This window comes from Protopterus annectens, chromosome 6.part0, assembly GCF_019279795.1.
Source record: "Protopterus annectens isolate FY-2018-M chromosome 6.part0, PAN1.0, whole genome shotgun sequence".
Classification (NCBI taxonomy): Eukaryota; Metazoa; Chordata; order Ceratodontiformes; family Protopteridae; genus Protopterus; species Protopterus annectens.
In genome coordinates, this window is record NC_056737.1 from 705,372,937 (window position 1) to 705,389,678 (window position 16,742).

The 16,742-nt window shown below is 37.2% G+C and overlaps 1 protein-coding gene across 1 annotated transcript in view; it reads right to left on the reverse strand.

The window, feature by feature from the left end:
* SYNE2 (spectrin repeat containing nuclear envelope protein 2) overlaps positions 1-16,742 on the reverse strand; it is a 3,814,665-nt gene that overhangs the window by 2,361,041 nt on the left and 1,436,882 nt on the right. Inside the window, exons 41-43 of the mRNA XM_044073561.1 lie at positions 13,311-13,661; positions 9,805-9,941; positions 5,220-5,397 (exon numbers count right to left, since the gene is read on the reverse strand). Of these exons, the coding sequence (XP_043929496.1) occupies positions 5,220-5,397; positions 9,805-9,941; positions 13,311-13,661 (666 nt within the window). The remainder of the gene's footprint in view (positions 1-5,219; positions 5,398-9,804; positions 9,942-13,310; positions 13,662-16,742) is intronic.

Sequence of the window (16,742 nt, forward strand, 5' to 3'; positions counted from 1 at the left end):
GGAAAGCCTCCTAACTCTATAACACTAGTTTGTTTGTTGCCCGTCATTACCGTGCCCAAAGCTAATACACTCGAGTCAAGATTTCACACGTTACTCATACTCGATAATTAAGGTTTCCTTTTGTATGCCTTTCTGCACCAATACTCTACCACAGGTTTGCAGATTCATAGTAAATAACTATGAGTGCACTGTTCTGTGTCAACATATTACATCAGATTATCAAAAATGCTGTTTTTAAGTGTATTTTATGTAAAAATATATTGTAATTCTACAACCTGTGCAAGACATAGGGCCAAAATCATTAACGCCTATACAACATGTACACTAAGTGTACGCAATCTTTATTCAAGAAAATCCTTCTCACAGTTTTTCTGCTTTCTGGTCAGTCAGAAAGATTACACTGTGTACACGTCATTTACACTTTGTGGTAACCCTTATGAATCCTGCTTGATATTTAAGTCCACAAGAAAATCAGTAGGAAAACTAAAATTAAGAGGAAGAAGGTGTGAGTTATGCTTGTGTTGTCTGTTCACACAGAAAGGTGCACACTTTGCATCGGCATTAATGAATCCTAGTGGTAGTGTAATGTATTATTTGAATGCAATCTTTGTCAATGTACTGTACATTTAACTCAGTGTACTAGCTGCAATGGCCAATGTCATGCATGAAAAGGATCCTTGGTCCAGTGCACCTGTTCAGTTACTAAAAGTAAAAAAGTAAAATGAAAGAAAGAACACAGCATATTCTCAATGTTTGCAACAGGCTCCCCGTATACGTCAAGCAGAATGCTTCCATGGTGACCTTTACAGCCAGTCTGGATGACTGTATGGGCATTCACAAATTTTCACCTGGAGTAAGTTGTGAAAATCTACTTAATGGGAGAGACTATTAATCACAAGAAATATTAAAAAGTAATAGACTCCTCCTGCCATCTACTGTAAATATTCAGTACCCGGTCCTCCCTGTCAATGGTAAGGCTTCATCATGTTAACATGGTACAATTTGTGCCCCTGCCTCCTGCCTAGCAAGTTTACTATGTAGTTAACATTACTGAACTTCCTTATCACTTCAAAGGGTGCCTCCCAAGCTACCTGCAGAGAACCATAACCTACTATCCCACAGCATGCTCTTGGGCTTGAGCATTCCTGTCATATCAGACTTTTTTCTGCTGTTTGCCTCCTGCCAGGTTCTCCTAGGCCAAGCCCATGAGCTCCCTAAGCCTTGTCCTGAGGGTGAGGACATATACCACAACAGGCTCCTTGTGGGATTCACACTCACCTTCCCACACGTCATGAATCAAATCTAAAGGCCCCCTCGCCCTATGCCCATACAGCAACTCAAACAGTGAAAAACCTGTGCATTCCTGGGGTACCTTACTGTAATGCAAACAGCAGACGGGGCAAATATGTGTCCCATTCTCTCTTAAACTGGTCTTCAAATGTCAGTAGGATGGTCTTTAGTGCAGACTTTATCCTCTCCACAAGACCATTAGTCTGGGGGTGATAGTGGGAGGTCTTTAGATGCTTTACCCCACAGCGCTCCCATAGACAAGACAAAAGGTCTCACAAGAAATACTTCTGTTGGGAAACCTACCCTGCTGAAAATCTCTAACAAACCATTTGCCACCTTCTCTGCCTTGATGGAGGACAGAGCCACTGCCTCAGGGTATCTAGTAGTATAATCTACTACCACCAGGATATACTTCTTCCCTGTGGAACTTGGGATACTCAGAGGCCACACAATATCCATAGCTTCCTTCTGAAATGGCTCCTCAAGCACAGGCAAAGGCGGCAAAGGAGCTTTGACCTTGTCTCCTGCCTTGCCTACTTTTTGGCACTGCTCACAGATCCTGCAGTACCCCGTTACATCCCTTGCAATCCCAGACCAATAAAGGTTCTGCATAAAACATCTTTTGGTATGTTTTATGTCCATATGACCTGCAAAAGGAATGTCATGGGCTATGGCTAGATATACCAGACAGTAGGCTCTAGGCACTACCAACTGTTGTATTATCTCACCCTCTAGCCCTCCCTCAGAGATCCACTCTCTATACAGTAACCCTTTGTTCCAGTATACAGACTCCCCTTTTCCTTGAGAATCAAGTGCCTTCCTAGCTACCTCCCTCAAGCCTCATACTGTAGGGTTGGAGAGCTGAGCTTATCCCAACTCTACCTTTGTGACTCTCCCCAGTTCCCCATCCACAGGAAGTCTGGTATCTTCTGACAGTGGTGCCTCATTGTCAGCCTGGGTACTACCACTCACCTCTGCCTTTGCAGTCACTCTGTGCAAGGGAGCATCAGTACCTACCAGCAGCTGTGGCTCACCTTCAGGCTCACTGCTACAGGGTAGCTCACTCCCTGAAATAGTCAGCCCACCAGCCCTGGTTTCAGGTGTGGGGTCTGTCTGGGTCTCCCCCAGGTTACCAGCCCCGCATACTTGTCACTAAGCCTGCCTGCATGTAGCTATATGCACACAAGGCACTGCATTATCAAAATCATTCCCTATCAGGACATCTGCAGTGATATCCTCAAACACACCTACTTGCTTGCTTTTTTTCCACCTTCCCAGTCAAGGTGAACCCTGACCAAAGGCATTCGAATGGGGTCCCTCCTAAAGCTGTGACTGGAGTGGATGCCCAAGCAAGTATTGTTCTTCTTTAACCACTGAAGCCTTCACAATGGTTGTCAGAGGCTGTGTCTCTCTTAGCAGTGGTGTGTTTTCCATCGACTAAGATAGGATATAAACTCTGGTAATAGTCTGGGGCCCTTGTTGTCTCCAGACAACTTACCACTGGCATACGGTTATTCCTACTTGGTGGCTCAGCTCCCCCACCTTTTGTTCCCACCTTGCTTCTTTGGATAGTTGTATGCTACATGGCCCCACTGGTTATACTTAAAACATCTAACCCTTGATCTGTGCCATGTACCTGAACTAGTTGCTTCCCCTGTTACTGGTGGACTCTATTGGGGTTGTTCAGGCTGCCCACCATGGGTTCCCTTATATATATGTGCAGCACTGGGTATCCCCTTATTGTGCAGTGATGCCCTGCTTGCTAAGTAGAGATCCCCTTTACTCTCCAGTTCATCTGCAGAGTTACACTTCCCATCTGCCAAACAGATTCTCATGTCCTGAGGCAAAGTGCTAAGGACTTGTTCCCTCACCAAAAGGTCTGCCAGCCTTTCAAAAGTGGTGACTTGACACCCACTCACTCACCTATGAAAATAAGTGCTTTACTCAGCAATATAATCACATACACTTTCATCTGCCTTGTATCTATGCTCACAAACCTTTTTTCTGTAAGCTTCAGGTGTTAACTTAAAACATTCCAATAAACATTGTTTTACTTTATCATAGTTTAAACAATCAGTATCAGACAATTTAGAAATAGCAGATACAGTTTTACCATGGAGTAAGGGGGTCAGGAACCATACCCAGAGCTCTTGGTTAACATTATACTGTTTACATACTCTTTCAAACATGAATAAAACTTTCACCCTCTGTAAATTGTGGAAGAAATCTCTGCCTGCTTTCTCAGACTAAACTAACAAAAAATAAATAAATCTGTTGTGAAATGAAAACTCTGCATGCTTACTTTGTGTATGCTGAGAGTACACACACTTTCAGTGACAACTGGCTACAGGCTACAGAAGTTCAATTAATATCCACACCATTGCTCACTACTGAACCAAAATCTTGCACGTGTGTCATAATACACACACAGAGAGCTTTGCTAGGATGTGTTACAGCATCTGGAAGCTATAAAACCATTTCAAAAGCTTCCACCCTTCCAGGGTAGCAATTAGTTCACCCCTAAGGACAATACAGTAGGACCCCTAGTCCTGGTTTTTACAGGCATTTTGTCTCTGGCTGTATTCATAAATATAACATTCAATTTTTATGGCCTAAACCAGGTAATTTAATTTCAGACTACTTTTTAAAGTTAGCTGGACTGAGATTAACCTCTTCTCTTTCAGTATCCTCTGTTGCAGTATATTAATTTCAACAGTTACAATACAGTCTTGACATACAGGTGTATTTCTTTTCTGTCCAGCAAGACCCACTGTTACAAATACATTTTCAACATAAGCACCTGTACAAATTAGTTTGATATACAAATGACATATAATTCTTTACAAAACTCCAACTAGCTATGCTGGCATATGTCACACATTGACTGCCTTACGGCTGGCAATACCTCACACCATCATACAGCCTATAAACATACATATTGCTCCTCCAGAATCCGAGGCTCAACTGTTTGAGGAAATCTTCCTTTCAGCACCTTGGTATATGCCTTTCCAGAGAGGCCAATGAGTATGACACCTCAATCACTGAAAAATGGACTCTGTCCTCTTTCTAGAAATGGGGAAAACTGATGGAGTTTGCCATTGCAGAGATAGTCTTTTAGCCCTTCACCAGCTGAAAATGCGTGTCAGCCATGACTCTCACACCTTAATAAGAGACCCTCTCACTTACTTCCAGAGGCTGGAAACATGAAGTCATACCGATTCTCAGAGTTTAAATACACATATGCAGCTTTTCTTAGTATATTGTTTTGGATACAATATACTCTTTACAAAACCATATGTTTATTTTAAAATTTCTGAAGGTTATATACTCTACACCTTAGTGTAGTTTTAATCCAAGGCATAGTTTAATTAAATAACCTCTCTCTCGGCTTTTCCCAGTTAGGGGTCGCCACAGCAGATCACCTTGTCTGCTCATGATTGGCAGTGGAGTATTAAGGTGTCGAGTTGCCAGCTGCAGCGCCCAACCTTCCACGAAAGGCACACACACGCATGTACTCATGCCTATGGCCAATTCTAGTGCATCCAATCCACTTGCAGCATGTCTTTGGGGATGTGGGAGGAAACTGGAGGAAACCCACGTGACCACAGGGAGGACATGCAGACTCCGCACAGAAGATACCCCAGCCGAAGATCGAACCGGAGAGCCTCTTGCTGTGAGGCGATAACACTAACTGCTGTACCACTACAGCCATCCTAATTTATTTATAAATTTCATTTTAACAGATGCAAGTGTGACATTTAAAACAATTTCTAAGATTAAAATGTTCAAGTAAATTTAAAAAGAAAACAAAACTGGTTTAACTGATATAATTATAACCACTTAGGAAAAAAATACTATATTCAAGCTGACAAATATCTCAAAAAAGGATAGTAACTACTTCAATGAAAACTACAAATAACATTACTTACTTGAATTTCTTGAAGATTGTCAAGACTGTGGGTGGACTCAAAAGATAATTCAGTGCCTTCAGGCATTAAGTTATGAGCAGTAGAAGACCACTGCTGCAAATCATGAAGCAATTTGGATAAGTGTTCTTCTAAGTTTATTTCACAGGTACTTAGTTCACCAGAAGCCTTTGAAATTAAACTAGAAAAGAAGGAAAAATCTGTAAAACATACCTTACATACTTGTCTAACAACTTGAAACAGAACAGTACATTATTTATGTAACATTTAACTACTGTAGTGACTATACAAGCCATCCAGCTTATTGATTAATCACGCTCCTGCATTCAAGCCTTTAAGTAGCATGCCACGTTAACAGGTTATGAAAGATGTTACAACAATCACTTAGAAGCATGAGGAAAATAATGTACAGTATACAAATAAAGCCAGCATGGTTTTGGCTGTTCAGAAGTAATGAAGGTGATCCATCCTAGTATTGTTCTATAAAATTACACTGTAAGAAGCATTCACTTCATAGGTCAGAAAGTTCCTTATTATAAATCTGATTAGTTTTTTTGTAGTTGTGAAACTCAAAGCCTAAAAAAAGTCAGCAAAATCTAAAACATTTAGTAATCCATTAAAACATTTTCCAGGGAGTCATGCCAAACCCCAGGGACTGTGCCAGCAATTGCCTGCTACTTACATACACTAAACAAAAGTTATTTACTTAATGCAACATTACATATGGAAGAACAGGTCCATCTCTGTCGATCATTAGGTCTAAAGCCAGCAGGACTTAGGCAGCTCAGCTTCTGGAACTTTCTTATGCTGTTTCTGAAAGTCAGTGACAGGACTGTCATACCACCCTTGAATCCAGCACTCCCATGAGATCCCCTAGTCTTTACCTGAGATACTACAATGGGAATGAGTAGCCCAGCCATAAGTACCCCCCCCCCCGCAAGAGAGGTGAGGTGGGATAGCCCCATCATTCTTCCTTTCCTCTATACTGGCTGCAGCAGGCCTGAACCTCTGTTCAAACCTGGGCCCCGTGGGTCTTACTAAGGGGCTTAAAACTCAATGCCAATGGAGCTGCCAAACTGCAACACTAATAATGATGCAAAAGAGAGCCATGAAGTACTCAAGAAGTATGATGCATTGAAATACAAGCCTCAAGTACTGGCAAGAAGTATCCTGCAGTTATTCAGTTTTATAGAAATATTGATAGAAAGATTTTTTTCAAAGATGTGTGAAAAAAGAAGTGCGCTCAAAACAATTTGTATTTTGTTTATATATGAAAATGAGATGCTGCTTGGTACTACCGAAGTGAGGACTCATGACTACAGTAAAGACACAAATCATAAAGTAAACTTTCATAAATCAACCTTGTTCCTTTGGACACTTGGAAAACTGGAATAAATTTAAATTCAGCTTGCTTGCAAGATTTTCTATAACTGAAAAAAAAATGACCATCTTTCCTAGACTTTTCCATTTTTTTTATTAACCCCTTTCATGCATTGTGAATATATTTTTTTAAATCTGCTAATAAGGTTATTTTGAAATTTTTGTGAAGTAATAGTAGTCAACAAGTAAGTCTTATTAATCTATCAGACCCACAATTGAAATAAGTAATATAAAGATGCTTGATCTGTTGGTCTTTTACAGTTTTAACTGCCTAGAGTTCTATATACCTTAATACTACTGGGTTTAATAATACCCACTCTGGACTTTGACAATAAAATCATTTATTAAGAGTTTAAGTGTTTCATTCATCTGTTCCCTGCACAGACAGAATATGTGTATATTTCTTCACCAAAATGCTATTAAACTACTAATACTGGTTACTCACAGTTGAATTAAAAAATGAGTTTGCTCCAACAATTCATTTTTTCTCTGTATTTTTGCCGACATACCTGCTGACCATCAACCCTTTTCTTTATGAGACTTAGCTGTTTAGAGGAGGCCACCATCTTGACATCCATTAGAGTATTTTGTGCTCCTGCTCACATAAAATCACCTTTTTTTGCTCCCATGGCACTGCACATCCTCATCTGCACCATTCAGGGGAGTCTGGCCACATTCGGTCTGGGGCCCTATTGTGGCCAATCATACTTGTCCTGGACAGGAACTATACAATGTATCCTCCCCCCCTGCTTCACATTATCTAGAATATGAGCAATGCGGCTATTTCTAAATGTCCCTAACAGCACCACTGGTGGTGACATATGCACCTGCATCACTGCAGGGTCTACCAATGCCCCTCTAGCTACATATGAGTGCACCCCTGCATACGAAGATAAGGGCTACTATCACAGGCTTGGGCAGACATAGTGCAGTGCTTCCACACGCAGCACAAAAAGAGACAGACTGGCAGTACCACACCCTCCGCTTGAACGATTATATCACAGCTGTGCATCCTCCTCTCTTTGGCTCTTCCATACCCGAAGCTACTAATCAAACACAGATTGCCTGGATCACAGTCAGAGCTTGATTCCTCCCTGCTGAATGGCTAGGGCTGGTTGTTCCGAGAATTTATGGTGCTCCAAGTACTCCATGATAACTCTAACATTTTAATCAATAATGAACACTAAGATCAATGCATTTTCTTGTGCCAGAAGACATTTTTTTCCATTACTTACCAGGGGATGGTTTATTAATTTCTGCCACAGAAATGTTGAAAGTATGGAACCTTCACAACTAAACATAGTAAGAACAGCAGAGTCAAAGTTTTTCCCCGCTTTATTGGTTTGATAAAAAAAAGTAAATTAATTTGTCTTATTAAATTTATTAATTTGTTTCATTTGTTAAATAGGTAGTCCATCTGTGTAATTCTGAAAATGAAACACTATCATTAATTTCTATACAATTCAGTATTAAACTGTATGTACTCCTTTGATACTCACTTGCCAAACTATTACTTACTCAAAACAGTACATGCCATCTCAAATTGGAAGCAATCTGGAATAATATATAAAAAGCTTATCATACTCATCTACATACCATCAATTAATGCTTCTGGCATAATGCCTGCTTGTCTCCCTACAAACTAACAGTTATAGGCAAACTGCCTTCACCCAGCTGTATTATATGTGATGAGAACTCTATTACAGCTCACATATTTTAGGCTTATAAATATATACAATACATGTGCCCACAGTCTGAAAATCTAATCCACTATCAAAAGAGAGTTGCAGTGACTGGTATAATTATTTGCTTGGTATACCAATTTCATATCATTCAGCTAAATTACTATCTAACTTGTGTAATCTCAAACCATTTACGGGGGGGGGGGGGGCACTGGGTAAAGAGAAAAAAAATAACTCCAGTTATGGCTGTCCTTTCTCAAGTATGTTCTGATTATGAGTAAAGCTAAACTGAGTCTGTTACTTTAAAAAGATATTGCTTTCAGTATCTACTTCCTGCATTTGTTTGTGTTTCCAGCTATAATACCACAATTCAGTATCTCCAGTTACTGGAATCAAGATCACATGTACCTGTATATATCAAATGCTCTACTAACTGGACACTGGTCTTTCATTCAGATGGAACATGTTTTTTCATAATATAAACATGTGGCATATGTTTCGATAGCAGCAACGTAGTTAGTATACCTCATGTGCTGTTCCTTTTTCCTTGCAGTGTAGTATTTTTTGTCTTGTATTATAATCAATTTTTCTCTACTGTTTAACAAAAATAAAACAATTATAATCATTAAAAAGTGAAGAGTTTCATATGATGAAATCTGAAATGCATAAGAAGCAGGGAGAGGAGTAACATTTTGAATTTGAACTAGCCACAGGTACAGTGTAATATGTTTAAAATGCCTTTAAAGCTCTGGAGCCAAAAGGTACAGAAAAGAAATCTGTATGCAGATTAAAATATTCAGAGCACCAAGAAAAGCAACTCAGCCAAAAGCTACTGGGATATGGGATAGAAAATAAGAAGATACACTCCTGTTTATACTGCAGCACTGTTGCTAATTTACTTAACATTCTAGTTTGGCTTATGAGATGCTAGAAATAGTAAAGCCAACTCGCAGTGTAAAAAGTTAAAATGGAATATGTGCCTGTATACCATCAGGAATAGTTGCACAGTTACAGAAACACTGAATACTCCAGAGAGCCATATAAATTGTCATATTGATAATAATGGTACATTATTTATGGACTTAGGAAATTTGGAGAATTTCATGTGTATGCTCCAAAGAAACTTCCAATAGTGCTCAGGAGTAGAACTGAGCAGGAACAGAAGCCAAATGAAAACATAAGTTTCATTAAGATGCAAGTACAGCCATCAGAAGGTTTATTTCCACAAATTCAATGTGCAATATTATTCTTGCTAGGCAGAGCATTTCATTGTCCTTGTACGGCTCTACAATGGTACTTATTTCCATGTTTGACAGTACAATTCAAAGTGCCAAAATCTCCAGGGCCAGACTGAGTAAATGACAAATTATGAAATTTAGGGATAAATTAGAAGTGATCAATGAAAGTACAACTTATGATTTAGCACACTAAATGGCTAGTGTCACAAAAACTGTTCCTGCCTAAATATTTTCTTGAAATGAAAATATCAAACCAAATAAATAAATACAATAAGTTCAGTGGTATACCTTTTGCAGTCTTGCAACACAGTAAACATATCATCAGAGATAAGCTTGTAACTCTGTTGGGAACCGCTGTAATTGACAAGTTGACTTAGAAGACCTTCAAATTTACACAGAGATGCCAAAAGTTTGTCTTTCAAGTCCTAGAGTTACAAAAAAAAAAAAGATTAAGGTGGCAGTTTGACCAACAGGAATGCAAGCTGCAGATCACTGACTTGAAAGTCTGTTTCATATACAATGGATAAGCAAAGATTCTGTTTTATGTGATACTCTTTAAAGTGCATTCCTACACTATTAAAAATATAAAATTAAAAGCGTCTTTAAAACTAGATGCATCTTTTTTAAATATGTGAGTGAAGTTGACAGAAAAAGGCAATTAATCCATTTTATCCGGCTAGCTCTCATTTAACTGCTCCCCATTATAAAGTATTACATGCCTTGTGCAAATTCCTGCAGTGTGCTGTAAGTTCAGAGGTGGCAATGAAAACCAGTTCTCCATATGCACCACTCTCTCCGTAAAGGTATGCCTCCAGACATGTATACTTACCCTGCACCCTTGTTTGTATTCTTATTTTCTTCCTTTCTTTCCCCTTCCATTTCTGCATCAGATTCTCTACTCACTGCATTCAAATAACACTTGTCATCCCATTATATACCTTAGAAAATAGGCTTAATAACTTCAGCCTTTTGTCATTAATTCAGGCTTGTACTCCCTCTTACTGATTTAAAGATCCACCACATGCTCTCTGTAAATGAGATGAGTCTGTTTTTCCTTTACTAGTCCACTAGAACAGACCACAATACTTAAGGTCTGACAAAGGACCTGTAAATAGGCATATATTTCCGAGTTTCTAGATTCTACACCTTATCTGTGCAAGTCCACATCTCATTTTCGTAATCCATCATCCTTCTATAATGTGCCAAACAATTTGCAGAAAGAGTTACTGTGACAATTTGGAAAACAGTACAAGAAATGGTCAATACAGTGCCTGAGTAGCTAGGATTTCTGCCTCAGAGCCCCATGGCGTAGGAATCTGACATTTAATCTTGACCTGTGTTCATTTACTGTGTGTAGATTGCATGGTATTATGCCATGGGTATGCTTATATTCCATATTGACTCTGAAAAAAATGCTAGTTTAATGGCTACACAAAACTATCAACAGTGCAGGGAAAATAATACTTCAGAAGGAGTGGAGTTGATGACTGAGACTCCCTGAAATCATGAAAGAACCAAATAGCCACAAACTGTGGACAAGTTCAGTTGAGATTTGGTTTGTAGGTGTATACTAGGTCAGCAACTACAAGGACCTTTTTAACCCTAGCCACATGTACTACTCTACTGAAAATAAAAGATATTAATGAGAAGAGCGCTTTCATCTGTGGCTGGGCTTCATCAGATCTAACAACTCCAGTTTACATGATATGCAGTATTTGTATGCTTTAACATACAGTTCATTGTCAGGTCACTTCAGTTAGGGGGTCATGCATGTAATCCATAAGCTGTGTGGCCAACCTATTATTTAAAGGGATATGTCAAATCTTTCAAAACTGTTCTGCATATCTACTCATTTTGGCAGCAAAAAGGTTACCACATATATGTTGCATTCTTATCTTATGTGGCTAGTTTCTATTCAGTACAAACACTTTAAATAACATTTTCACTGACTAAGTACAGCCCAATAGTACTTAATCTTATCAACACACAAAAAATACCAACAAATAAGTGACAACCAGTCAAATTCTAATCCTTGAATACTTTCACACTGCAAACATAACTGCAGCAAGTTAGGACCATATTGGGAGCTATTTAGCTGACCAAGTGGCTGGGATCACCTACCTTATATCTCTTTTACCAAATAATGCAACACCCTTCAATGAAAAAAATAAATAAATAAATACAAATATCTAGTGATAGATTTATTAGAGGCATGTGTCATCTAGTTTAGTCATTGGTTCTTCAATTAATGTAACACTCATGTCAGGAACAGGACAATTCTTTCCATAACAGAATATATATCTAAGACCATGAGAGAATGTGTGTGTGTGTGTATGTGTATATATATATATATATATATATATATATATATATATATACATATACACACACATATACACACCCACATACCCACACACTCACGCTCACATACACACACACATCCTTAAGCAAGATCCAAGCCAGAACACAAGGGTTGATGCAATATTCTTAAATCTGGACTTTAAAACCAAACTACCTTGAGAAAATCCTTGCAAACAAAATCTCCACACAGACGGAATGTACATTAGATTCTAGAGCTGGTAGGCAGAGATCTTCTCACTAATCTACTGTGTTACCCCAACATAGGTTGAATGAACACTAGATACAGGAGCTGTTATTCAGGAATCTTCCCACAAAACCACCATGATGTCTATGCTGGATTTGCCCTTGCTCTTGTGGCTGGTCCAATTCCAAGCAGGGATAAATCCCTCTATATGCATCACCTGACCTGAGTTTCAGTTAATGAGGAACAGCCAGGTAGCTAGGTATGGGAGTAAAGAGTGACACTGGCTCATATATACCAGGAAACAATGTTAGCAGATGTCCTGCCTGAGGACAGCCATTTTGTGGAAGATTTAGTCTTGCATTTCATGGGCAAAAGGACTTAAGAGTTTGAGAATCAATTAAGGCACGTGTACACTTTAGCTGAGAAGAGCAGGTGTGCAGATATGCAAACCCACAACAGATACAGCATACTATGGCACTGCCTCTTTTTCACCAGCCAAAGGAAACAGAGGCCTACAGACAAATTAGAAATGTCTTAAAACAGCCATGGAAGATACCATGCTAGAATCCAGTTGGAAAAAAATGTCTTTGTTGAGGCAAATATTTAAAAGAAAGATGATACTCCTCCATGGGATGGTGTGGGGTGCTGTAGCTGGACAGTAAGGCAACTAAAGGAAGTTAATTGAAGCCTACAGGGTAGTGACAAGCAATAAGCAAAAAAAAAAGAAAGAAAAAAAAACAGAATAATGTAACAACAGAAATACAGATTTGAAGTAGTGATGTGCCTGAATCCATTTGCAATAGGTCATTCATGGACTAAGAAGGTTGAGCTGTAAGCTGGGACCATGAGATTGAAATTTGATAGGTCACAAGTTTCTAAACAAACTTCTAGATGCATTAATAAGTGTCCATGTAATGAAAACTCATAAAAGTCATATACATTTTTTACAGTATAGACTTTGCCATATTCCAACTTTCTTAGTGAACGACATTTAAACTTTGTTTAGCATTCTGTTTTGCTATTTTCACATTCCTCTAAGGGTGATGCCTATGGACTGTATTGTAGTTGCAGTGTTGCTGTTTTACAACTATGATAATCACAACTGCACAAAATGACACTTGTTGCATCACAACTATAATACAAGGGTGCTCTTCTGCCTAATGCCCTGACAATAACACACATGCTTATAATCTAAGACAGTGAAAAAGACTCAGGAAAATACAACAGAAAGCAAATGAAAAAAGCATACTGTATCTGTTGGCAAAATTCCCTCAGAATCATCTTTTGTTGACATTTTTTGATCAGGAATCAGTTTTTCAGAAACGCTTTTAATATCTTCAATTAATCTACTGACTCCTACGTCTACTAGCTGAAGTACTGTAAACTTCTGTTTTCTTGGTGCATGTTCACTTAGCACTTCCCCGGTTTCTTCCTTGACCTGTTTAAAGCTTTGTTTTTGTTCTCCTTCTTGATATTCACAAATTCCACTTTCAGTTGTACTACTTTGTTCTCCTTCAGCAGTTGTGTTTTTTTTAAAGGATACAGGAAGGTCTGATAACTTCTGCAGTTCTTGCTTTTGATTAGAATGTTCAGGTAGTTCCTTTAAATAAAGACAGATACAATTAAGTATTTTGATTATTTGGAACTGCAGTACATTACTGTAGACCTTATAAAAGGAATTCATGTTAGACAAAAAGAATTTTGAAAGTGCAAGATTATATCAAATCAAAAAACAGTACATACAATGAGGATGTTCAGGACCCAATGGATAATTATCCCCAAAACTTGAACAGCTCTAATAAAGGTGGTGCCTAATTAAAGTATTCAGTCTTACATCAGAAATTCCTTGCAGAAATAAAGTGGTACAGGTTGAATACAGTGCAACTGAAGAATAACTTTGTGGTAAGTTGGATGCATACAATTATTCTCAACACTAACATGATCACTTTGAGAAATGGCAAAGTTGGCATTCTAATCAAAATATTTAATATCTTCAATTATGCAAGTAAGCAAGGTGCCAAAGTGTATGCAAGGCCTACCTTCATAAATTATAAGACCTGAACCAAGCATCAGCAGTCAGTGCAGGGTATCTGACCAGAACATTCCCTCCTCTCTTCTTTTTTTTGCTCAGTTTTTATTAATTTCTAAAAATAGCAATACATTAATACATGCATATATTGAGTGATTTTTTTTAACAAACTATATACAATATTTACAATTGCCCTAAATAATAATAAGGACAATTTATTAATGATTTTTTTTGTTACACATTAACAATAATTTCAACTTCACTCTCTTATTAGGATAGGAAATAGAGCTAGACTTTAATGGTACAATAAGAGAAAGAATTTTCTTCCAAGGATTCTTGTTCCATTTTTAGGAAAAATTCTTGACTCTTTGACTTTCATTTCTAGTAGCACTGTTTCTTCCAGTAAAATCAGGAATTCTTCAATATTGGGCTCCGAGGATGACTTCCATTTTCTTGTAATAAATTTACTAGCAACTGCTAGTATGGACCAGAGGAGATACAAGTTATTTTTAGACATTTCATTTGTTTCATTAACATTCAGCAAAATCAAAGACTTAGTTAATATAAATGTGTTTGTGAAGATGGCTTGAAGGGAGTTAGTGATCTCATCCCAATATTTTTTTGGTTTAATTACAATCATAAATTATGTGGGACCAATCAGCTTTGCAACTTAGTGAACATCTCCAACAAAGTGTTTTGGGAATGATTTATTTTAGATATCTTATTAGGAGTATAAAAATCTCTACATAAAAATTTTCATGTGAAAATCTTCCAAGATTGTATATTAGAAGTTAATTTGATAGAGTACAGCAAATTAGTTTTGCTTTCAATTGAGAAGTTAATTACATGTCCTTCAGTAATGAAGTCCCAACATTTTTGCTTAGGATTAACTTTATAATTTATTAAGATTTTGTACAATTTTGGTGTTAAATATGTCCAGTTATGAGTATTATAAACCATTTCCTGTATGAAGAATATTAATTTTGGTTCAGTTTTAAAGGAAAAACTATTGATTATTCTGCAAAGTTCTTGAGCATAAGATAAAATACTTTGAAGAATAAGCCAATCTGCGGTTGGGATATCAAATATATTTCCTAATTTTTGTATGTCTAGTACTGACAAGCATTTATACAGTGTTGCCAACAAATAACGTTTTTTGATTCCCATTCATTAAAAATACTTTTATGGATTTTGTTAGAGAAGTTTTTTGTAATTCTGAAGGGAATTAGCAAGTCCCACCATAACTTTATATGAATGTTGGAAATGAAAGATCTAAATAGATTGAAAATGTAATTTACATAATTTAATTTAGTAGGCTTCGTCATATTGTATATTAGCACATAATATATACCACAATTTATTAACTTGATCATTTAGCAGTAGGTTTTTTGCTAATTTGTTTTCATTTAAAAAGATGGTAGTATGAAGTGTTTTCCAAGCAGAGGAAAAATTAGGGTCTATCCAGTTAATAACTATTTTGAAGACTGAAGCCTTGATATATGTTTCTAGATCCAGGAAGTTGATTCTACCTAATTCCCAGGGTCGAATATGATGAGAGTAGGCACTCCTATTTCTTTTTGGGAACCAGAAAAAGTTTAATAATATTTTATTAATTTATTCTGTAACATGGGAATAGCTTGTGCTACGTAATTTACTTTTGGAAGTAGAACCAGCTTTATTAACTGTAATCTGTCCTCAGATTTTAGGAATAGCTTATTCCATTTTACTGTAAAAGATTTTAATGTAGTTAAAATATTTTTATACTTTGTAACTAGGGTTGTAATCACATATCGAAATTCCTAAATAATTTAAAGAGACAACCTGTTCCCCAATTATATGATTTGGAATTAAATGAGTATTATGTTTTTTATTCAAAAACATATAGTTAGATTTTGTATCATTTATACATAGGCCTGAACTATGAAAAAAAATTTTTGGATTGTATATCTAATTCCTGTAAAGATTATTGTGAAGCTTCCAGCGTAAGTAGAATGTCGTCTGTGAAAAGCATGATTTTGGAGTTAAATTGACCGTATATGTCAATGCCTTTTATTTTTGAATCTTGACATATTACAGTCGCAAAAAGTTCTATTGCAAGAACAAATAAAATTGGGGTCATAGGGCAACCTTGTTTGGTGCCTTTGGAGATTTTAATGGCTTCTGAGGTAAAGGGGCTAAGTTTCACATAAGCAAGATTAGTTTTATATATATTTTTATCAAGGATATGAAGTGAGGAGGAAAATCAAAAATTTCTAAAGCTTTAAAGAGATAGTCCAATTTTAGTGTATCAAAGGACTTTTCAATGTCGAGTGCTATTAAAAGGGCTTCTCTTGTTATCTCTATTTAAGATGTCTATAAGAGTTAAAATTCTTTGGATATTGTCATAGGTATGTCTATTATAGATGAATCCTGTTTGACCTTCATTTATAATATGTATTAAAGATTTTGTTGATTTTATTAACTAGCATAGAAACGAAAATTTTATAATCACTACTAAGTAGTGAAATTGGCCTGTAAGAACTACAGAGTTTCAAATCCTTATTTTCTTTTAAGATGGGAGTAATTAACGAGTATCTCCATGAAGGTGGTATTAAGTTTTGGGCTTGTATCTCATTTAGGATTTTGTGATAGAGCGATACAGCTGAAGATGGG